The sequence below is a fragment of the Colletotrichum aenigma genome (assembly GCF_013390185.1).
Source record: "Colletotrichum aenigma strain Cg56 chromosome Unknown KSG_Cg56_contig09, whole genome shotgun sequence".
Taxonomy (NCBI): Eukaryota; Fungi; Ascomycota; class Sordariomycetes; order Glomerellales; family Glomerellaceae; genus Colletotrichum; species Colletotrichum aenigma.
In genome coordinates, this window is record NW_023500915.1 from 446,301 (window position 1) to 469,959 (window position 23,659).

General features: G+C 55.5%; 5 protein-coding genes across 5 annotated transcripts; 1 reads left to right on the plus strand and 4 right to left on the minus strand.

Moving 5' to 3' along the window:
• Nucleotides 1-4,120: 4,120 nt before the first annotated feature.
• Nucleotides 4,121-6,080, minus strand: CGCA056_v012858 (uncharacterized protein; the record flags this gene model as incomplete). The annotated part of the gene is made up of 4 exons (XM_037328102.1): nucleotides 4,121-4,941; nucleotides 5,079-5,381; nucleotides 5,448-5,714; nucleotides 5,945-6,080. The coding sequence occupies 4 exons, from the start codon at nucleotides 6,078-6,080 to the stop codon at nucleotides 4,121-4,123; spliced, it is 1,527 nt and encodes a 508-aa protein (XP_037172526.1).
• Nucleotides 6,081-13,242: 7,162 nt separating this feature from the next.
• Nucleotides 13,243-14,706, minus strand: CGCA056_v012859 (Uncharacterized protein; the record flags this gene model as incomplete). Its single annotated transcript, XM_037328103.1, has 1 exon — nucleotides 13,243-14,706. One exon carries the CDS (start codon nucleotides 14,704-14,706, stop codon nucleotides 13,243-13,245), a length of 1,464 nt encoding a protein of 487 aa, XP_037172525.1.
• An 878-nt stretch (nucleotides 14,707-15,584) lies between these two features.
• Nucleotides 15,585-16,440, plus strand: CGCA056_v012860 (uncharacterized protein; the record flags this gene model as incomplete). The annotated part of the gene is made up of 3 exons (XM_037328104.1): nucleotides 15,585-15,658; nucleotides 15,983-16,033; nucleotides 16,092-16,440. 3 exons carry the CDS (start codon nucleotides 15,585-15,587, stop codon nucleotides 16,438-16,440), a joined length of 474 nt encoding a protein of 157 aa, XP_037173479.1.
• A 76-nt stretch (nucleotides 16,441-16,516) lies between these two features.
• Nucleotides 16,517-17,634, minus strand: CGCA056_v012861 (Uncharacterized protein; the record flags this gene model as incomplete). Its single annotated transcript, XM_037328105.1, has 2 exons — nucleotides 16,517-17,506; nucleotides 17,575-17,634. 2 exons carry the CDS (start codon nucleotides 17,632-17,634, stop codon nucleotides 16,517-16,519), a joined length of 1,050 nt encoding a protein of 349 aa, XP_037172993.1.
• Nucleotides 17,635-18,373: 739 nt separating this feature from the next.
• On the minus strand, nucleotides 18,374-19,905 carry CGCA056_v012862 (putative transporter; the record flags this gene model as incomplete). Its single annotated transcript, XM_037328106.1, has 2 exons — nucleotides 18,374-19,296; nucleotides 19,356-19,905. 2 exons carry the CDS (start codon nucleotides 19,903-19,905, stop codon nucleotides 18,374-18,376), a joined length of 1,473 nt encoding a protein of 490 aa, XP_037173477.1.
• Nucleotides 19,906-23,659: the final 3,754 nt, after the last annotated feature.

Below are 23,659 nucleotides of genomic sequence, written 5' to 3' on the forward strand. Positions count from 1 at the left end.
AAAACACTCGAACGCGTCGTGACTTGCACTCACGCTTGACTGTTTTTTTTCTTCGAAATCCCGACCTGGCTGCTCTTCATATTTGAAAAGACCAACGAGACCCAGACCTAGAGGATGGGGCAGAGAGAGGTCGGTAAACCGAGACCTCCAACGAACTGGACCCATTCCCCCCCAATTTCCCCTCCCTTTACGGCTGGCCTTTGAAGCAATTTGTATTGATTGCCAGTGACCCCATTTTCCGGGCGCGCACTCTCCTTGTCTCCCACTCTACATTTCCTTCACTTCCACTGCGACCCACGACGACGAGCGCTCGCACTCGCCCGCCCCTGCACGCGCGCACGCCCATTCTCCCCGTACCGTTGCAATTATCCTATCCCAGGATACATGATACCTTTCCCAGGTCAAACGAGAAGAGCTGTGGCTCCCTCGACAGCCCCAGATGTCCAGAACGGTCGTAGACAGGACCCGGCCGGAAACACGCCAGTCCAGAAATGGCGGTCAATTTGTCGCTGTTACCACCTTACTGAGTGCTATGTACATTGGACTCAATCCAAGTTACCTTGGCCCTTCTCTATCCTCCTCTCTCTCTCTCTCTCTCTCTGTCTCTCTTCCCCGAGCGTGTATGTACTGCATGTGTCTGTCTCCCACTCTCCAGGGCTCCGCTGCATCTTTCACAGGTGACGGGCCTGTTACTTGGGACAAACCCACATTCTGCATTGGAGACAGACAGGCAATAGAACTGGAGCGCCCAGGAGCACACGCCCGGCCCAGATACGGAAGGGCCCAGATGTGGTTCGAGAGAGGGTTGAGAAAGAGGCTTAAGTCGTCCAACAAGTCTTCGGGTCCTTACCACCCGAGTGGATGCCGTTCCATTTGAAAGGCAGAGGAGAGAGAACCCACTCAACGTCACGGCATATCCCATGTCGTTTTATTTTTTAATCCCCTTCCCATCTCTCCCCCTTCAACATCCAAGCCCAAAACGCCCTCACCTCCAACGGTCAAGGGGTGACAGGCAGGCAGACAGGCAGGCAGTCAGACAGGCAGGCAGTCAGGGCGCAGACAGACGGGGCATCAGTGGGATGACCCGTATTCAGATCGGCGTCGACGAGGCCCTCCTTGTGCGATATGTATCTCGTTCCCAAACATCGTGAAAGCAGAGAGGCAGGGCCATCAATCTGACCACCCGCCGCGCCGTCCGATCCGTTCTTTTTCTTCAGCTATTGACGGTCCCATGTTTTAATCGCTCTCAAATTAGAATAAGAATACCTCTAGTGTAGCAGAAAGAACCACACCCACCCCAGTCTCCAGCAGCTGTGGCTCCCCTTCATCCCCTCCCCATCAATCAGATCCCCCCCTCCCAATCCATTCACCGGCGAACGGCAACAAGCTGGTCGGGCCCTGTTTTTTTTTTTTTTTTTTTTCTCATCAAATCAGCTGCCAAGTCGGAGGGATTCCTTCTCGCTTGCTTGCTTTTGCCATCGGCTAATCCATCGTTTAAGATAGCAGCATGCGCTTAAGGGATTTCCGACAGCGAGGTGTCATCATAATCAACAATGACAGGCAGCCTCGCGCGCCCGCGCTATTTGAGGCTCTTTGCAGGGGCAAGGTATATGTGGTGGTCTACCCAGCTGCTGGGGACTTTTTGGCGCCGTTTTTGAGAGAGACAGACTTGGGCCCCCCGGAACTACGACCATGTTTAAAGGCTCAAAGCGAAAAAAAAAAAAAAAAAAAAAAAGGGAACAAGTACAGTACACGGCATGCGATGGCCGCAGCCCTGGGGGTTTCCGGGATTTGCTCAGTCCTCGGGACCCGATGAATTGATTACCGAATTGAAGAATTGATTGAGTGGTTGATTGACCGAACGGGAAAAGAGGGTACCTCTCCCAGGAACATCACCCTTTGTGTGTGCGCGCGTGCTTGTTGTGGGCAGCAGAGGGAAATGTGCCTCTCCACAGCAATGCGTGGGACGACAGACAGGCAACTCTCTCGCACCCTGGGCCCCGTAGTGTACCTACCTACCTCCCTTCTGGGTGAGATTGAGGAGAAGAGGTCAAAGCAACACCACAGCACAAGGGCGAGAACCGACGATGCTGTCACCTTCTGCTCCCAGTATCACAGTGAGGGGAGGGGGGGGAACAGGTCAGCGGGCAGGCAAGGCAGGGGCAGCGCCCGGTTGAGGGTGAACTACTGGCGAGAGGGGAGAAAGGCGTGAGAGGCATGTCAGAGTGTGGGTGGATACGCCCTCATCTCTATCCGTATCTGGATGGGGAGACTTTGGGGAGGGGAGAAGAGAGGGGCGAGGAGACGGAGAGAGATTGATGTTTGATGGCCAAGGCAGGCGGATGTTCATTGCAACGGGACGGTTGGGCGGCGGCGGCGGCGGGCGGCTTGGATGTTGTTGCTGCGCGCGGTATGTGCGTCTACCATGCGGCAAGGGCGCCTCACCCCTGGCCTGGCTCGCTGCCTCTTCATCCCGGCCCCCGGTTTGTCTTGGTCCCTGTCGTTCTCGTTGTGTGCGAGCGTCCTCGTCTCTGTGCTGCCATTTCGTTATTTTTTACCCTATCCAATACCTCGCGGTAAATCAATGCGATCCGCCGGGCAGCTCCCTTCCCGTCTGGTCTTGTATTTCTGCTGTGCCGATGCTATGCTGGTCCCTTCTCTCGTCTGGTGTTGCTGTTCGCCAAGCCAAGGCTGTGTGCGACCCGAGTGTGCCAGGTTCTTTTACCTTTCTCTCACACTCTCACATTCCCTCCCCCCCCGGCTCTATCTCTATCTCTCTCTCTCTCTCTCTCTCTCTCTCTCTCTCTCCCTCTGCCTCTGCCTACGGACGATAAAGTAAACCAAATCTAGCTCTTCTGATTGGTCCCAGGCCCAGAAAAGGCACCTCCCGTCCGTCTCTTGCCTCCCTCTATGTGTGTCTGTACCCATGTAAGAAGGGGTCTTGTGAAAGTCTTGGATCTTGGATCTTGTAACCTATGTCATGGAGGGTCCCCAAAGCGAAAGGACCGGGGCACATTTCTCGGCTGGATCGGTTCGTCAACTAAACCCGACTTCATAAAAACTCAATGTACGATGATGGATGTGTGGGTGGGTGTTTGTCTGAGGTTGGTTGGTAACAGGAAAATCATCGAGCCAAAGTTGTCTTGGTCTCTCCCAAGTCCTCTCTCAATTACCCCCCTTCCTTGGTGCGTGACAGCATGTCTTGACTGATCGGCGGTCCCATGTTGTCATCTTCTTCGCTCTCTCTCACCTTTGCCCACCCACCCTCTGGTGTCACATACTCTCTCTCGACTGCACCCGTCAACTCATGTAGTCATCATTACCACGTCCACTGTAGCGGGACCAGATTGAATTTTGAACCTTGAGCCAACTGAAGGACGGATAGGCAGATGGGGAAAAAAAAAAACTTTTGTCTTTGCTCATTGTGTGATTTTTTATACGTATCTCGTGGCAAGGTGAGTTTTCCTAATCCACTTACTATGGTTAAACATCAGAAAAAATAAATAAAAATCAGTGATCACATTCTTATAATCCCTGCCCAGAATGTGTGTAAAACTTTCGCCCCCTCCCCAAAGTCTAGTTCCGCCTAATGGTTGTGTGATATATCCCGTTGCGATAACGACAATGTCAAGAAAAAAAAAACAGACCTCCCAAATCCTATAAAGCGCCGTCTTTCTCCTAATTTCCCGGGGGTAAAAAAAAAAACAAAAAAAAAAACCAACGAACAAGCAAAATCGTCAAAGTTCGAAACAAGAAAAGAAACAAGAACTTGCGGTCGCAAGAGTCCTCCAACCTGAGCCCCGTGACACCGGTATTTTTTGTGTAAAAGAAGTGTGAAGAGAAGAAACAGAACCAGCCAATCAGACGTGGTCCCCAGCCGCCTTGAAATGCCTCGACAATGAACCTACCCGTTGTGTTTTGTTATCTACTACAAAGACCATTCCGGCAAAAAGTGTGTCCCATCCCATTCCAGCTGAAAATGAGACTCCGCAACAAGGTGGATATCAGAACGAAGAGAGCCAAGAAACGAAGCAAGAAGTTTGACGGGGGGTGGAAGAGGAAGTATGAACAGGTAGATGTAGTAGTGCCATGACCAGGGCAACGCCAAGGCCGCCCTTGTTTATGACCCTTCGACGGCAACGCAGCCACGGAGTTCAGGGTAGCGTCTGACGAAGTTCTCATTGAGACGCCAGTTTTCGACGCGCATGGCGTGGGCTGTGAAGGTGTCGCTCAGCCACATCTCTCCAGACTGCGGGTCGACGACAAGGGCATCGATTGGTCGGCACGGCCAGTTGATGAGCCTCAGACTAGACGAGTAAACGGCCTGAAATTCTTCGTTTGCGTATGCATCCTGCCGCTCGATGATGGCAGTGCGCAGGGGGGCCCAGAGGATCAGGTCAACCCACTGCGGGTGCGGGATGGCCGTCTGGATCGGCTTGGGCGTGAGCTCTTGTACCATGGCCATGTATGCCTCACGCGTCGGATGCACCAGCCAAGCAACAGCCCGCTGGATGACCGCAAAGACGGCGAGGCGTTCAATGACGTTGGTCACGCCGGCCTTATTGACGAGGGCGGTAATGAGCTCGGCCATGGGATGGTTGGCACCGGAAGCCGCGGCAGAGTTGGAAGCGGCACGGTCGAGGTCGGCTAGCTGGCATCGTGGGGGTGAGTTGGTAGGTGAAGCAGGATGGTATTCGAGGAAATTCTTCATGTTGACCCTGACAGGCCGGAGGAGCGAGTCAAGGGGTTTGAGCTGGGACAGTCGGCGGCAATCCTGGATGAAGCCAACCAACAGCTGGTCGATTCGACAAGTGGGCGGGACGATGAGTGTCGGAATCTCCCAGAGTGTGGTGCCTGGCTGGCGGATCAATGGGCCGACGGTTGTTGGTAGTACACCGGGGTTGGATACGAATTCCACGACTGCTGGTGAGGGAGGTATGACTGATGATGATGAGCCATGGGAACGTGTTGGTGGCCCATGGGATGATGGTTGTGCGGGTAGCCAGCGTCTAGAAACTGAGTGGTTAGCGTCTCAGAATTGCGTTGACCCAACCACCGCATGCGGGAAGAACACCCACCAGAGTCGACGTCGTCGTACTCCATCTTGGACGGGATGCTACGGGCGTCCATCATCGGCGCGGGGACGCTCGTGGGGATGTAGCCTGCGCCGTACTCGTCCGTGTTGGCCGATGATGACGGACTAGAAACGGTCGAGGGAACGGAAACGGGAATGCCTGGGCCCCATGACTCTGACGCATCCGGCATGGGCACATACGAGGGGCCGAGTTCTTGCATCACGTTGTAATCACCGTTTGATGGGAATGGTGAAGATCTGGGACTCGGGACAGCCCCGCTGATAGAACTGAGGTTGTCGTCGTATACTGGAGCCGAGTCAGCACGAACAAGAGACACCCACGCAGAGGACGAGGCAGCTGCGGCAGCCGTACCTGAGTTTGGGTAAGACTGCCCGTTAGGAATGCCCACGCTCTCACGGAGCTTGAACAGTTCCTCTTCAAGGGCCTTGTTCTTGCGCAAGAGCTCCTGAACGGTCTGGCTTTGGTCGCGGTTGCGTTCGCTCTTGAGTTCCTCAAGCTCTCGCTCGAGTCTCTCGATGTGCTCCTTTGTCCTGGCTCTGATGGCCCGCTGAGCTTCTCTGTCGTTGGCACGCTTGCGCGCCAGCTGAGACGGCGTCAAGGTAGAGACGCTTCTGGTGCCTGTGGGTGAGGAACGTCAAGTCAACATGTTGGTTCTTGATATTGAAGGAAAGCAAGGCCCGCCGAGGGAAGAGAGGAAGAGTGGTGCAAGTGCGGGAGAGTGAGAGAGAGGGAGGAGGGCGGCGGCGGCAACCACGACGGCAGATGCGCATTGTCATGGACAGAAGCACAAGACAAGTGCGTCTCTGTCGAGGTCGCCGGCAATGTTGGTGACGGTTGATATTGCGTACCCTTGCGCTTGGCCGGCTTCGAAGGCTCTGCGGAAGCTGATCGCGTCATGTCGGCGGGGGATTTGTCGTCGTGTTGTGTAACAACGGTGGTGGTGACAGGTGTTGCTCGAGTGTTGGCGACGGCAGTATGGGCCATACTCTGGAAGATATGAAGAGGAGAGAGCGTTTGAGTGTTGTGAATTGTTCGTGTTACGAGGCAGGGATCAAACGCAGAGAATCAAATGGCAGCAGCATCTGAGTTATAAGATCTGTTGACGACAGAGAGCAGACGCAACAGGGCCCCCAGTGCCGCCGGCAAAGGTTTCAGGGCAGCTGGGAGCGATGGGTAAGTAGAGTACGAGGGGTACGTACATGGGAGAAGGGACATGGGGGGTGGGAAGGGCTGCTGGTGCTGAGGAGGAGTGTCTACTAGGGATCAGGTACCTAGGTAGAGTGTGTACATACCGCGTGAGGGCCACAGAAAGAGATAGAGACGGAGAAGCAGAGAGTGAGAGAGAGAGAGGTGTGCTAGGCAAGGTAGGTTGGTCTGCAGCAGGGGTTCGAGGGGATTGCTGCATCCGGGCTAAAGCAGCCCAGTCCTAAGGTAAGGTAGGGTAGGGCAGCTAGGCACGGTACCGCCAGAGAAAATGAGAGCAAGTACACCGGTACTCGAGTACTTTTGGCTGCGAGATGGGGCGAGTATCGGTGAAGAGACGCAACTTGGCACATGACAGTTGATGTTAGGCACAGACATGGCGCAAATTGCTAACCCACTTCGAGAACACCCTACAGATCTATCTAGGATGAGCTGGGGTTTGATGGGGGCACAGGGGTCTGTACAGAAGGGGACAAGACGGTCAGGGGGGCCATGTCCCCTGCACTCCCAGGACAGGCAAAGACGTCGAAGCCAGGGGTACAATAGCGCAGATGATACGTACTCAGTACGTACCCGAGAAACTTAGAGATGGGTGTGAGGTCTGGAAGTGGACTCGGGGAGAGAGGGGGGTAGGGGGGCGTGGCGCGAGATAGGGCGTGAGAATGCAAGAGATGCGAGTGTGAGGTATTGCGTCCACTAAGGCAAACCCAAGGTAAGGAAGACATGGGAATCGGAAGAAAGAGAGAGAGAGAGCGCGCAAGAGCAAGTGAGAGATGGAGGGTGTAAGAAAATTATGAAAATGGTCTTATGTAACGACAACGAGATGGGACACCACGTTCTGCCATCGCATTGCATCGTAGCGCGTAAGCTATCAGTCTGGACATCGAGTTCGGTTCGATTCGCGAGAGAGAGAGGGAGAGAGACGGATATTGTGAGACTGAACCTGAACCCGACTGACCCTGAGCTTAAGCTCAGATGGGACTGAGGCCTGCAACACGCAACAGCAAAACAAGAAGGCTGCGGGCGTTTTTGCCGTTGTTGTCACGTATAAGTGAGCTCGATGATGCTATCGTACAGCTCAGTGGTACTGTAGGTGGGTGGGCGCGGCCTGGCCTATCCCATGAATGTGGCCTTGTGCTTGTTCGAGTCCGAGTTGGAAGATGAGCGACCGGTGGGGTGGCTTATCCGCGAGATGCCCGCTCTTCACCCCAAATCCAAAGTGGATGGGCTAGGAAAAGTGACGAGGAGAATGCGAAGAGGGTTGGAACAGAGTTGCAAAAGAGCATGGTGAAGACAAGGGAAACCGGCTCCTGGTTGGTAAGGTACTCTGTATCGTAAACCGTAAGGCAAAAAGGCAAGGCAAAGCAAGGTTTGTTCCACAGGAAAAGGTACCCAGCTGCCCTGGCCTGCTTTGCCTTGCCTGGCCTTGCCTCTCTGGGTAGCCTGCCTCGCCTTGCCGTGTATGGTGGTGGTCCGTTGAAAAGTACGGTGTAACTAACAGCAGGCACCGCACCACCAAATCAAACGTCGACTCCTCTGCTCCCGCGCTTGACCTGGAGTGGCCTGGTCTGGCCTCGCATTACCCTGCCTTGCCTTCCCATGCCATGCCCGCCTTATCCATGGGCGTGTACGAGAGATGAGGACGGACGAGCAGTCGTTGAAGAAGAGGAGATGGATGGACAGACAAGACAGCACCAGCTCTAAAACCTCCCGGCCAGGAGTCAGGGCTGCGAATACCCACCACCGTCCATCGCTGGGACATTGGCCAAAGCCCACCTCCGTCCACCATATCTGACGGAATGCAATTGGGAACGGAGCACAGAGCAGAGAGTCTTGGACCAGACCAGGGGGCGCGCGGTCCGGTTTTTGCTCGGAATAGCTACACCCATGACGGTGGCCTGTGTGCCAAAGTCCCATGGGCTCCTGGCTCGTTGCGCGCCCATGGAACGCCCAGACCAGACGAGGTGGTAGGGCGATGCCCCGTGAAATGCTCTCCGTATTGCATCGAGGGTTGCGGGATGCGGATTGCGGAGCGGAAAAAGACCATGTCCAAGTTGTGGTGTGGTTATGACGGTGCCGGAGGGCCGGTCTGTTGTTCTACGTGGACCTCTGAAGATGGTCTGGTAGCGAACGGCATCCGATGTAGTGCTGTGGTGGTGTATGAGGCGTAGCTCCGTAGCTCCTTCCCCCCAGCAAAGCCTCAATCTGGATGGCTGGCTCATCGGCAGAGCTCCAGCTCCAGCTTCTGGTCCTGGTTCTGGTTCTGGCTCTGGCTCTCAGCGCGGCACGGCACCGCGCTGAGCTGCGCTTCCTGCTGCACTGCATTCGCAGCTGCATGTTCGGACACCCTCCGATGACCGGGGACGTCAGGAATATGACGAAATGGCCATTGTGTCGCCCTTGTCGATTGATTGAGCCATTCAAGCGCAGGCGGGACGCCACGAGGAGGGCGGATTTCCGCTGTAAACACACATCGGCATCAGCGCATGCGCATGTGCGGGCGGGCGTGCGGGATGAATGCGCGGTGCAGGAACAAGAGAGAGACTTTCGGGGTTTCCAGGTGGTCGTCTCTCTCTCTCCCCTCTCTCTCTATCTTTCTTGCGCACTCAATTTCTCGCAAGAGATGCTCAGAGACACGAACGCTCGCGCGCACATACACACACCCACACACACCAAGTTGAAGGGCTTGGAGGAGAAAATTGGTTGAGGGGAGCGCAAGTGAGGTGAAGACGATTGGGCCCTTCCCTTGAGAGAGGTGGGAAAAGGTGGAGAAGCCCATGGCAGTACGTCTTTCCGTTGCAAAATAAACTTTACGCTAGTGCCGAATGAGACATAGTGTCGTGGGTGCCGATACGCGGCCCAGCAGCAAAAAAAGTGGTCGTGTATCGGCCAGGGGACACTGGACACACCACACACACATACGCGGTACACACACAGCAGCGGCAGCACACTGTCTGCCGTCGCTGAACCACTGGGCCGCTCGACATTGTAAGCCTGTGAAGTGAGGTGAGGTGAGGTGAGGTGATGGAGGCGCGCAAAGCTAGGTAGGTAGTGGAGGTAAGCTCTTCTGGGATCTTTCCCTTGCGGTACGTACCCGACTGCCGTGAACTATCTTCCTAGCCCCCCCCTGTACGGAAACCTGCTCCCACCTGCTGCTCCGGCGGCGGCCAGCCCGACTGGTGCTATGGAACTGGAACTTAGCGTGCCTGGCCTCACTCTACCTCAGTCCACCTTACGAACGCTCTACCCTCCCTCACCTTACCTTACCTTACCTTACCTTACTGTGCACCTCAGTACACCCACCACCACCACCACCTCCTCCTGCTGTGTCGGATGGGGGTGTGGGTGAGAGACACGCAGGACACGCTTCAACTGCCCTCCTCCGACTCAATTCGTTTGTTCCGCATGCTCGAGATTAGCTGGATGATCGTTCTTCTGGCCATGTGGTGTGAGAATGCAAAGCCCCCTCGTCGCCGCCTCAAAGGATGGTGGTGTCATGGAATATAATGCACCGATTAAACCATAGTCAGACCGGTCGCAAGCCAACGTGGAACATTTCCGCTGCCGCCGCCGGTACGCCGCTGACTAGACTTCTCGGGAACCCTACCCAAAGGGCCCTTAGCTCATCAACCACATCGGTCGACATAACGAGGCATGCAAGGACAACAAGAAGGAATGGCTGGGGGGGCTATCGAGTAGTAGGAAGCCTCTCGGTGCGTCGTTTCCTTCTGAGGCCTTATAGCATCTCAACGGGGGACACTTGGAGAAATCGACGGCGGCCGCGGCGGTTTCAATGCCATGGCATGCTCGGCCGGGCTAACCACCAAGACGCCTTCTAGCCGCCCGCCAGAAACATTGGAAATGCCAATCGACGAGCCCAGTACCGGAGCCATTGCCAGGAACAACTTACCGCTCCCTCCATCGCCGCGATGACAATTCATCATCAACGGCCGAGCCTCCGTCTCCGCACCTAGAACGCCCGAGCTATCATTCCAAACCACGTCTGGCCTAGAGTTCGCGACCGGCCTCCAACCTCCCCAGCCCATCATCGTTCAGTAATCGCTGCTTCAATCCATTGCGAATCGGGCTACTCAACGGCAGCCTCGGAATCCGTTGTACGTAAAGCGTGCAAATTTTCAAAGCCTCCCAAGACATTCAACGAGCTGTCTTGAATGGCGATGAGCATGGGGCCCAGAGTATAGTGCCGTCAGTGTGGCCGAATGGCGTCAAGTTCGTGCCAATGGTCGGACCTGGTTCCGGTTGTCCAATCCTATGTGAAGCCGCCCGCTGAACTGCCGATGTGATTTTCTCTCTCCCCCCTCCGATTGCTTTTTCCGCCCGTCGGAATGCTTGTTCATGGCGGGTGGTATGCATCGCCCTTAGCCCTATCTGTCTGGTGCCGCCTCCCACCCTCTTCTTCCGCTGTAAGTAAAAGTACACTTGGCAAAATCTGCGGTCGACAGGTAGGCGGGTTGTAATTAGCTGTCGGCTCCTTGATCGCCGACCGACAGTCCAATGCTGTCGCAGTATTCACAGGCCGCGGCGTGTCTCACTTCAGCTTCACGGGAGGTCCTTCTGCCGGAGCTGTCATTTCTTGAGGGCGGTCTGCCGCTCGCAGAAACATTCGCTCGGTTGAAGGAAGCAGGTGCCTGTTTGGTGAGCATGCAAGCAAGATGGTGTTTGAATGCCTGTCCCGGCAACGAAGCGCAGTGCGGGAAGAGTGAGATCGCCGCTGTCAACACTAGCAGTGAGCCGAATTTCACACGTGTGCCATGTCGCCTCCGTCCCTTGTTTTTACCCTCCTCCTGGCCTTTTTTTTTTTTTTTTTTTGTTTTTTTTGTATCTGTTTCCCTCGAGATTGGGCGTTTTGGGCTGAGGTGAGGCGTGCACAGGTGATGGATGACAGTGCGCCGGCAGTTCTCTGACAACGTGGCGGGCTTCTCGAAGTTCCATGGCTTCCGTGCGTTCTGCATTGCATCGGGCGCCTGCATATTCGGCCTGTCATCGTCTTGGGGGTGTCACGGCTTTGGGTCAAGTTCTCTTCGGTGATGTTCGAAGCCGCGTGTAGGAGGCAATAAGGCGACGACGACGACGACGACGACGAAGGCAGCGGCGGCGAGGCGAAAAGGAGGCAGGCATTTGGCCGAGCCGAGAGTGATTCACTGCGCTTCCAAACTGGCGGGATTGTGGCGTTCGGGGCCGCCCTCCTTCTCCCTGCTCGTGTCTCGCTCTCCCTTTCGCCCTCTCTGCGGCACGGTAAATTTGTCCAACGTCAAGAGTATTTGGGCTGCGTCGAGGTTTTTGCATTTCCGATCTGCGCTTCCTTCGTGTTAGTATCCAGGCACCACGGTGCCCGGCGAGTGTTCCCAGCTGTCAGTGGGTGTCGCCGTCTCCAATCACGCGGGGATAAAGCATCCCATCCTGTGCCTGTGCCAGCTCGCTCGGCTGGTCGGCCCAATCCAATCTTGTCTCGATTTGTTTGTCGCTCCCGTCCCTCGTTCGCTTGTTGGTCGTCTCCCCCACGGCACGGCGGATGATCCAGAAGGTAATCGTAATCGTGAATATCCGTACCGACGCTCTGGTCGTACGATGCGCATCGTCCCGGGTCCCCGTGGATGCACACATATTGTCAGGGATGGCGATCGGTTCGAGCTATGTCATAAGGCGTTCATTCTGGATGGAGGACGAGGGTTTCGGCCACGGCGATGAGCTGCGAAAGGCGTCGACAAAGAGGGCATCCGGAATCAGCGAGCATTTTAGTTATTTCGGGGAGGGCTGAGCACTGCCGGTCCGGGGTTATGTACCCCCCCCCCCCCCCGTTGAATGCCGTGCCTTCGGCGCATTATCCCATTTGGATTTCTGTTTTGTCATTTCTGACTCAGAAAGCTGGTCTTTGTATGTTTCGTTTCCTCCTCTATTGTTCCCCTCAAGTTCAGGGACTCCAAGAGGGACTGGACGGCAAGGCCCCATACCTTCGGGGCACCAGCAGGGCCTGCTGCATGGTCCGGCGCAATGCCAGGTCTCTGCCGGGCATCTCGAGTTTTGGAGATGGGGGGAGGATGGGGGGACGGACAGATGGTGGGGGGTGCCAGGCCAGGTGCAGCTGAGAACGGAGGAGGAGAACGGGGAGCGGTCAGCTCAGTTCAGATCGGGTCGGGTCCCTCAGGCCAGTGGATGGATTGTGGGAGACGGCAGTCTGCCGACGAGCAAAAGTACCTCTCCAAGGTGCCGTTGCCTGCAAAATACTTCCATGTCTTTTTTCTAGTTCGGGTCTCCATCTTCAGGAACGGCGCTAGCAGCCCAACGAGGGCCGCTTTTCTCTCACCAACTAACCAATGAACAGTCTGCTCAGCCATTGCGGATCTCGCTCCGAGAAGATGGGGGGGAGCGGGTGGGAAGGAAGGGGTCAAAAAATAAACAGTGAAAAAAGAAAAGATAAAGGTGAACAGGGTCCGCTTCTTGGCATCTCCGAGCCTACGGTCAGCGGAGGTGTCGGCGCCGCGGCAGATCCCATTCACAGGCAGTCCAACCACCCTTGCCATACGAATCCTTCGGCGCTGCAGACTGGGGGCACCAGGCGGCCATTCCGTGGTGCGGAACTTCCGTACCTTAGGCGGAATGCCTGTACAACATCGATTTCTATCGAGACGCACGTAAGTCTATCAGACAAGTATCTACGACCACCTCTTTGTATCCAGCCAGCGGCGCATAAACTCATGTAGGTAGTCGCGCAATCGTACAGCAAGAACCAAAGAATGTCGCAATTTCTCAATGACTATCCCACTCAAAGTCACAGGGTATTTCCATCAATTCCATGATCACGCCGTCCAAAGTCAATCATATGCAAGATTTCGGTGGGGTCAATCGGTCCGTCCGGTCCCGCAGTGAGTTCGTTCGTACCATGGAAAGCTGCAACCGCAAATCGCACATCGCAGCATACTGCTCAGCATATTTCAGGCTCATCTTTGACCACCTCCACCAATTCCTCCACTCCTCCGACCTCCGTAGGCCCGCTGGTGCCCTCCGGAGGAAGGGCCCAGTCCGGCATCGGGCTGACATAGCTCCATGCTCCTCCAGCGTCCTCGTACTGGAGACTGTGAAGCCACAAGGACAGCTCATGCTGGCCCGGGTCGGTGTACAGAGGAGTGTCGCAGATCTCGCAGAGCTTGCCCGACAGCTTTTCCGCCCTTCGCTTTTGGTATAGGTCCACCATTTCATCGTGATAGGCCACTGCGTCCGCTACGTCTTGCTTTCCCATCCTCTCCAGCCGCGCCATGATGTCCTCGTCAGTGTTCTCGAGTGCTTCACTGTCGTTCTGTCCAAGATTGATGCCCCAGACGCGCTGATTGGCGTATAGAGGGTCATTCTGGATTGGATGCCCCAGATGTTGGAGGTGCACACGGATCTGGTGTGTCCTGCCTGTCAGTGGCAGACAACGAACGATTGAATAGCCCTCCTTGTTGAGCCAAGGTCGATGCTTCTCTGCCTCAAGCTCTTCCGGCGTTTTTGGTCGATCCTCGGTGGTCGTCGTAGCACTTGGGTTTTCGGGCGAGTAGTATGCAAGACGCTTGAAGACGGTCCGTGCCGACTTGCCATTGGCACGAACTCTGTTGAGTCCAAGTCTCGGGGATATCTGAAGGACAGGCTGGTCGCAGACAACGTCGCCATCGGGAAACTTTCCAATTACACGTGCCAGGTATTCCTTGCGTACCGTGCGGGCTACAATCTGGTCGGACAGTCGGACGGCAGCGGGCTGGTTTTTCCCGATGAACATGAGGCCACTGGTGAGGCGGTCTAGGCGATGGCACGGGTAAGGCACAAAGTGCTCGCCTCTCTCAGACTTCATGATCTCGATGAGCGAGTTGTACATGTATCTTCCAGCAGGGTGCACCGGCACGCCAGAGGGTTTGTTGACAACAATCATGTCATCATCTTCGTGAATAACACGGATTGGCTCAGCTGTGACAGGGGGTTCATGACGATGAATGGTGTGGTTCACCACGTCGCCGTTCTTAACCAAGTGATCCGGGCCGACAGCTTTTCCATTGACGACAATTCGCCCGGTCTCCATTGCCCAACGATAGTACTCTACCGTGCGGTCTCTGAATTCATCTTCGTAAATGTCGATTAGCTTCCGGCCACGCCAACGTTGCTTGGCGTTGGTGCGGTAGGTGAAGTGATACGGAGCAACTCGGCGAAAGCCGCCTTCAAAGAAGTAAGGCCGCGGCCACATGTCGCCAACGGGAGTTGTGATCACATCAGGCAACTCGTCTGCCTCTGGAGCTTTAGCCGGCTTGGGTTTTGGGGGCTGGACGATAATAGCAGTGGTGGTGGCAGCAGGGACAGCGACGGGAGCTGCAGATGGCGCCGCCGCCGCCGCTTCCTCCTGCGTCTGCTGGGAAGCCATAGAAGGAGAGAAGAAGCCCAGTCGAGAAGATAGCCTCGCCAAGGGCACAAAGACAGACTGCCTGATGGTAGCCAGGGTTGATAGGCCGGGGGAGGTCAACTGCCAGGAGATGCAGCAGGGGGCGGAGTGGCGGGCGTATGAGCGAGAAGGGTGTGTGTCTTTTTTCCTCGAAACTGTCGGCGACTGGTTGGCGAGGAATGTCGAGCTTTGAAAAGAAAGAACTTGTTGTTAGTTCTCCCCGCACAGCTCGCGGAATCCCGAAGGTATACTTCGCTCTATGTACGTTGACCAGATGTATCTAAGAAGAGTCACAAAATTGCTGGCGGTCAGACGTGGCAGAACTTTGCTGTACTTTTTTTTTTCTCATCCTCCTCTGGACTTTGAGGGTCGGCAACAGCGTGATTGGCCAGACTCAAGGTCAAGCTTGAGACAGTGTCTGTTTATGTAATCAATGCAGAGGGGCTTACGAGGTCGCCGCCGCCGCCGCCGCCCGCCCGCCAATGTAACCAACAGTGCTAATTAGCCCTCGTGTGGGCCATTGCATGCCTGCCTCGGTATGAAGTGAGATCGATTCTAGATCCTCGGACAGCTTCTCCGCACACATTAGTTTAGAGCCACGAGAGCTCCCCCTCCTTCAAGGCTTAAAAACGAACGCGTTTGGCCTTAACTCAATGATCACCAAAGCTACACAATTTAAGCCGGTGCAGACTTCATCGCTTACTTCACGGCCGGCACATCTTTCGTCGTCAGCCCTGAAGACCTCCATCTCACATCTCTCGGGCAACCAATACCCGGCCATCTACCTACCTTGCCTTACTGCGTAAAGCTCAAGCTCCAGGCACCCATCTCCTCGTTCCCGTCCCATTAGGCAGCCAAACATGGCCAGCTTCGAGAAGCTAAAGGGGCGTCGAAGGGAGGATTACCGCTATATTTTGGACTATCGAACACGATGGTGAGCTTGTTCCTTCCTTGCAGTGATTGTCGTGCCTGGCGCTGCTGCTTCTCTCCACATTATTCGTCCTCCTCTCTGCCGACATCAAGCCAGTTGGTGGGCATGGATGGAGGGAGCCTGTCCCTTGCAAAGGTTCCCCGGCGCCGGCGCCACTGCGACGAACCATCGCTTTGCCGCGTCGCCATATCTCCGGACCAAAGCGCCTGCCTCAAGCCGACGGCTGTGTTTGTGCGCCCGTCATCCCTCCATCGTCACATCTCATCCCTCACAGAATGCAGTAGTATCATTCTCACTGCCTGGGCAGTCAATAACAAGGTTTCCTAGGGCCGATAATGACATGTATCAACACATGAACAACAGCATTTACAACTTCTTGTATGGCTCCGAACCCAACACACTTGTGTCCTTGAGGCGCACTAGCTAAAGGCTGCAGATACGATTCCGTCGTCAACACATACCTGATTGAGCATTGCGGCCTGTCGCCCTCAGGCTCCGAGCAGCACGGCCTCGTGGTACACTCACAGAGTGATTACTTTGCGCCCATCTCTTTCCCCGCGGTTGCGGAAGTAGCTCTTCGGGTCAACAAGCTGGGCAAATCAAGCGTGACTTATGAAATCGCCGTATTTGAGAAAGGCGTGGATGAGGTGAGAGCCGTCGGAGAATTTGTTCACGTCTTTGTCCAGAGATCTACCGGCCGGCCAACCGCATCTGGAATGAGTGATGAAATGCGGAGAGGCTTGGAGCGAATTCTCGTGGTGGAAACCAAGGAAAACAAGCTCTAAATTGAACTCTATCACCCACCCACAAACGTACAGAGCTTATCTCACCCGCACACCACCTGCCTTACCTAGGCCCCTCTCACAGTTGCAACTCCAACTTCAAACGCGTTCCGTCCTGTTCACCACTCTTAAATATCTTCTCCAGGAACTCCAGGTCCGCCAGCGCCTCGTCGGTCGACTGCAGCGGGTTCGGCTTGCCCGAGACCAGGGCCTCGGCCCATGCCTTGACCTCCTCCTTCACACCTGTCGTTTGCTCAAACTGGGTTGTCCGTGCTTCGCCATCCAAGGGCTTGACAATAAGCTCGTGGCCAGAGACTGTGACACTGCCATTCTCACACGCCACTTCGAAGTCAAAGGCGCTGAGTGAAGAGCCGACACTGACGGCGAAAGACCCGGTGGCGCCTGAGCGAGTCTTGATGACGGCGTTGATGGTGTCAATGGGCGGAAGGTGCGGCCGGGTCAAGTCCGAGAATGCGGCGACCGACTCCGGGGCGGCCTCAGTACCGAGAAGTAGACGCACGGTGGCAGCGAAGTGGACGCCACCGTCCAGAAGGAAACCACCCTGGTAATCAGGCTTCTTGCGCCATGCCGTCTCAATGTACTTGCCGCCTAGCTTGACGAAGAAGAAGACTCTGGCATTGAAGCCAATAACTTTGCCTAGTTTCTGCACCTCGTCCCGTGCAGTGGTGAAGCGCGGCTGGAAACGATAGTTTTCGGCGATGGCGAAGGTAACGCCGTTCTCGGCAGACACTTTTTTGTAGTACTCGATTAGCATCTGGGCACGAGCGACGTCGGCGGCGATGGGCTTTTCAGCAAGAACATGCTTCCCAGCGGCCAAGGCCTGCTCAATGTACTCAGGCTGGTTCGGGATGGGCAAGGCCAAGATGACAGCCTTGATGTCGTCGCGGGCAAGGAGGTCCTTGAAGGACTTGCCAGCACCCGAGTCGTCTGAGTACAGGTCGGGCGCAGCTCCAGACTTGTTGGCCAGGCTTGCTGTGTCCTTGGCCGACTTGAGAGACCTCGAATAGATGGCCTTGAGTTCCAGTTGGTCGCTCGCCTCCACAGCGGGCTGTTGGTAAGGTCAGTGAGCAAAGTTCTTCGGGCAAGATAGGCCCAGAGTCTCGTTGGACGACTCACTAAATGCTGTTCCTTGGCGAAAATCCCACCCCCAACAATCGCAATTCCAATAGGTGCCATGATGACGAGTTTGACGCGATGGTGCAGGTATTCGGAGGGGAAGACGTCTGCTTTGCTTGAAGTTGGTGGTGGACGAGCCGGAAATGTTTGGGCAATGCGTGAAAAGAGGAGAAATTGGACTTGTCTTAGTCGCGATGTGCTTCCTGTTTATTTAGGCTGATGCAAAAGGATGGAAAGGGCCTCTCTTCGTCTCCATTACCGTGGCTCGAACTGTCGGATAAATGCCATCATCGTCAGTCCCCTCCAATGCCTGGAGAGCACTGCGTTGATAGTGGGGTTGGTGGCGGGGTCCAGGCGCAACTGGTATTCAGTGACACACAACTGCCCCGCAGGAGCTCGGAGGAGTCTAGACTGCTCTGGGAAGGTTTAGCAGTTGGGATGCCCAGACTGAGAGGAAGGCACGCGGGCACGCAGGCATCTACCTACCCACCTTAGTATGTTGGTTGCTTGGCTGGATAGCAACACCTCACTCTTTAGCAAACGATGTGAATATTCGCCATCAATTCGCCGAATTGCACAGTAATCATCCAGTTTATTCGTGCTTTTTACTCTACTTCTCAGCCAATCCTTGGCGATTGCTTCTTTTGTCATGGGTCATTCTAAAATCAACTATTTACCCGAGACGGTGGAAAAAAACCCTGCCAGCAGTTCAACACCAACAACACCAACACCACCCAGACAAATGGATTTGTCCCTATGTACATTCAATTCGCATGCATGGCTGACCAACACCTTCTGCCTAGACGGCCTCGTTGTCGGGAGCATCGCCTTCTCCGTCACTGCTATCATCAAGGCGATCCAACGCTCGCTGGCACTCCTTGTCCCACTTGCTGAATCCAACAATAACCCATTCGAGGACGCCGACGAGATACAGGGCAACGCACTGTCCAATCCACAGACCGGCGAGTCCCCAGCCGTGGAACGCGAGGTAAATCCCGGCCGGTAGTGCCCCGCCATAGTAGCTGACGAGGTTCACCACAGCCCCAACCCACTGCCGTCCCATCCCGCGAAGCGCACCACCACACGACCCGTTAAGCCCGTCGGCGATTTGGAACAGAGCCACAAACGGCATCACCTCGCCCACCAGCCGGATCACTCTCTCGTCGTCGTTGAAAATACGCCCGAAAACATCCTTCGTCGCCATCAGCACCACCAGCACCAACGTCCCAAGTATCACCGACAACACTGCTGCAGCGTGTGCTGCCCGCGCTGCATCCCGAGCTTTCTGCGCCCCCAGCAGGTTGCCGAGTCGAGCCGACGCCGCAACCCCGAGCCCGAACGGGATCGTGTTGATGATTTGGTCCGCCGTCATGATGACTGACTGCGCCGCCAGCGGAATCGTACCCAGCCTTCCCGCTGCCAACGCCACGATCTCAAACGCCCACCATTCCGTTCCCACGTGCACCACCCCCAGGATCGCCAGCTTCGCAAAAGGTCCTACGTTCTTCAGCGCCTTTCGCACTTGCAACCCGCCCCAGCACTCTTTGCCACGTACGAACGCCGCATACGCCACGAGAAGCAGGAAAGAGATCCAGTACGAGATGCCCGTGGCGAGAGGCGCACCGTACAAACCAAGGCCTAGCGTGTGGATGAAGAGATAGTTGAGCCCGGCATTCATCGGCGACGTGATGAACAGCACATATGTTCCCGGTCGATAGATTTCTTATTACTCAGACATCAGCAACCGTCGCTTTTCTCCATGAGATGAGGTACCGACTCACCTTGCGCCTGCAAGTACTTCTTCATAGCCTCAAACCAGACATACCCCAGTCCGCCAGGGATCAGGCACCGCAGGAATCTTGAGCTCTGCACGCAAATGAACTCTTCTTGACCCAACGCCCGGAAGACTGGCTCGGAAAACCACCATAGCACTGCCACAACTGCATAAAATGCCGACAGGACAATGATGCCCCTTTGCAGCAGAATGCCCAGATCGTGCTTATTGGTCGATCCGGTAAAACTACTAGATGCAAGCGTGTCGAGCGCCGTCGTTCCACCGAGGGCAATGAGCCATGCGGTGGCCATAGCGAACATGTAGCTGAAGGCCGCGGTCGCGAGAGCCTCTGGACTTAATCTACCCACGATGAGCACACTGATAGTCTGCAGACTGTTCTGCAGCGTATAAGCCAAGATGACCGGAACTGCGGCCTTGGCCAGCAGCAAGATCTCGGCCACCCATTGCCGGATTTGGGAAGGTTCATCGGAGGCAGAGCCCGGTGGCTTCCGGAGGAGAGCTGTGGTTTCGGAGGGGAGCGGCGGTGTTGTTGCCATTGTCTCGGAGGACGACGAGTCCGGCATTCGATCGACACTCAATGACTGTGGGCTATTGTCGTATTCGTCGAGGCCCCGGAGCCGAAGGTTGATTCGCAATTGTCCAGATACCCAAGAAACCGAGCCTTTCCAGAAACACGCCAAACCGGCCGAGAGCACGAGTCAAGTGAAGCGTCGCACGAAACGGATGAGACAGACCGAAGCATGTGTTTATCTCAGCACCAATGAGTAGCTGGCGAATCTCGTGAGTTTCTGAGAAGAATAGGAGGGAACGAAGGTTCAGACGGTCAAGATATTGACGAGGAAAAACGGCGAGAAAAGCCCTAGCATTGTATACGGCATTTCCCCAAACTCCATCTAAGGGTTCCCCTCCATCACAAGCTCGTCTCAAATCCTGAGGTGAAGTATGAGATAGCTGACATGAGCCAATTGGCACTTGCGACGCAGCAACTTGACCGCTCAATGGCCAAGAATTGACTTTCAACGCCTTTGGCGAGGCAAGCCCGGCCGGTTCTGCGCGGGGAGATCCCCTCAAACGACGGCTCGAGATTGGGCAGTGATAAGTGTGCATTTCGGCCGACACGTTTTTATTTCCACGCTTGCGAGGGTCTACACGTGCGAAAAGACGATGGACAACGGATCGATGGCTCTGAGTGGCTGCTTCATGTGGCGCACGGCAAACGGCCCATCCGAACTGACGCAATACATGAAGTTGGATGCCTTGAACGAGCAGGCGGTCGGCACGCCGCGCAGTTGCTGCGACTCTGCTTCCTTTGGCTTCGAATTTTCATTGCAATACGGCGACATTTAACATTGAAGAACGGTTGCGTCAGAGTGCCGCAGTGCTTGCCCCAGAAATGCCAATCTCGGATCTATGGGCTATGGGGTTCGCTACGCTAGACCAAGACAAGGAGAGAACAGACATTCGGTGCAGAATTCTTATCTCACCCGATGTTCTGTTATCTCTTCCACGGGCCAAGACTTCAGCGGCAGCAGCAGGACCACCCACCTGGCACCGAACCTCAGCAGCGGCACCGGCGGCCAAGGCGTCGGTGACCATGCGGTCGATGGCCGACACCGGTGTTGGAGCCAAACCCGCCGGCCGAGTGGAGAGCGAGAGACGAGACGAGAGGGGGTGTCGTCTTATCGGCCAGTGCCATTGCTCTGAATTTTTCAAGACGTGCTGCATCGCAGCCGCACTCCAGAGACGTGTACCGTCCGCCACTGAGAGACTTGTTCAGGTCCCGGCGCTCAAGTACCGGTCCCACACTGAGCTCATCTGAAGACGATCACCAAGAAAAAAACGCAAGACCACGACAGACACATGAAAGAAAACAAGTCTTCAGCTTGCATCGACGCGAGAGTCGTGGTGGAACGAATAGAACGAATGGAATCGTCTTAGAAGCCAGTCTAGAAGAACCTTGACCGAAAGAGGACAAAAAAGAGGCCATGGTCGGGGTGTCAAAGCGCAACGGCGAGGGGCGGGTTCTCGAAGTGAGTGAGATCTACAGGAAGCACACGCAGGGCAACATTTGCACTTGCGGCGGCACACCACTTGTCTGCGACCACGGACACCCAATATGGCCATCTCCGGGCAGTCATGAGAGCCGAGTAGTTCGCTAAACCAAGATATGGAAGGTTTCGCTGCGGAAACTTCTCGAAAACAGCCCGACTAGTCCTGGCACCGGTCAGATGTGGCATCCAACACATGTTGAACGACTTGGTGATGGCCAATAGATGGAGACGACACGACTAACGAAAGGTGCCCTTTTGTGTCTTTCATGAGTCGGGGTGACTCGCGAGGAAATGCCAGGAACAACGGCTCAGTCCAATGCGACACGAGGCGAGTTGAGTTGAGTTCAACTCAGTTTGCCTTTGACCTGCGGCATAATATGGATGGCTTTCATGGCAACTGGAGACTCGAGTCGGGTAAAATGCAAGCCCAGTTGCTGCAAGCACAAAAGCATACCGCTGGCATGGCATGCATGGCATCGTCATTCAGATCTCATATTGTCGAGTTTTGCGGGTATGGTAGCTAACCAGAGCTGCAGTGCAGAAGCCAAAATTCAAAGCGAACGGACCCTGCCTGCTCTTCAACGCCCGCCCAGTGGATGAGCGACAAGAAAGATGCCATTCTGATCGCCCATCACAGCCCGCATAGTAGCAACGCAAGGTAGATTCCTTGCCTTTCACGCAAGGTACAAACCCAAGCTGACTGAAGTCTATTGACATCTTTGCAGAGGTAGGATGTGAGAGGCTGCAGACGCCCTTCGTGGTAGTAGCTCGGTTCTTTGATTGGAAAGGAATTCGTTCGAAACATGCTGTGGAACGTGGTTCTAAACTCTAATGCATATCTGGGGATCCTCGACTGCCCGGGACTGGGCCTCGACGAACACCACCCATTTCATCATTGCTATTTGAGTCGGGCAAAATGTCGCTATGTAGAGGACAAGCGCTCTATCATCCCTGCCATCCTATACCATGGAACATAAATGTCCTTCCTTGTGTTGCTATTCCCTGCTCTACGATACGCTACACTGCGTGCTTGACACTCACTCTCGACCATCACACCACTTTGCGGCACCGCACTTCCATACCGCACAGCTGCATGCTGCTATTATCTCTGTTTCTTCCATTTTAACCCCTCCAAGCCGTTGCCGGAAGACCGATCCCGTCGGATCTCTGTATAGTTGAACGGGTTCTCCCTGGCTAGGTTTTCTAGCGGACATTCGGGATCGACGCCGCCATACCTTAAAGCCTTGCAACTTTGACATCAAGCTTTCATGTTGCTGCGGGCGGTTGAGAGATGAGAGACGCCAGTGGCCGGACCGGCGGAGTATCCGCACGTCGCTGAGCCTCCAGTAGAACGGCCGGCCGGAAGGGAGGTGCAGTGCGCTACCGGCGCAGACGACGGGCGTGCGGGCAGGCATCCGGGTACGGGTACGCCTCCACTTGCAACCGTTCCGACGTGAGGCCATAACGATTGTCAGACACGAAGATGGAGACACTTGCTTGCTCAGCCCCTCACCCGCCGTCTCAACAGCCACCGTACCGACGGCCGTTGATGCATCCACCAGTGCCACCACAAACAAATCTGAACACACATGGCCACAACCGGACCACAACCGGACCGGACGACAAGCTCCTCTGCGGCATTACCCTCCCCGTGGGAGCGGTACCTGTTAGCCAGAAACGGTGTCAAATAGTTTAGGTTCTTCAGTGCAGCTTCTGGCACATCCACGTGGCTCCCGCAGGGCGAACGGACGACGCCCGCGGTGCACACCTCCCTTCGTTCTGTCCTGAGCCAGGCCTCCTCGCCCGTTTCACGGGGCCCCGAACGTCGGTCATCCCGGCCGTGGCGAGTTACATGTTGCCGTCAAAAACGTGGACAGTGTCGTATCGGCCTGAACTGTCAGGAGAGAACTCGTCCGTTGGCGCCCGCTCCTGGGTTTTCCTCGCACGCTGGAACTTTGAGGAGCTCCCACAACAGGGGTGGTACGAAAACGCAGAGCAGAGAGAAAGAGGAGGGGGGATGGGGCCTTGTACCATTTCCCACTCTTTAGAGTTCAGAGCCGCAGCAACACAACAGACCAGACGCAGCCTCCTCCCCGGCTCCTCACCCCTTCCCCTCCTTGCTGGTGCTGTCTTCCTCCAACCACCGTCTCTTTCGCAACGTCTTCAGCAGTTGCAGTCCAGCTATCCTCGTCTATCACACTGTCGCTATGCCCGCGGAAGGTGCAAGCGCTTCCCCAGG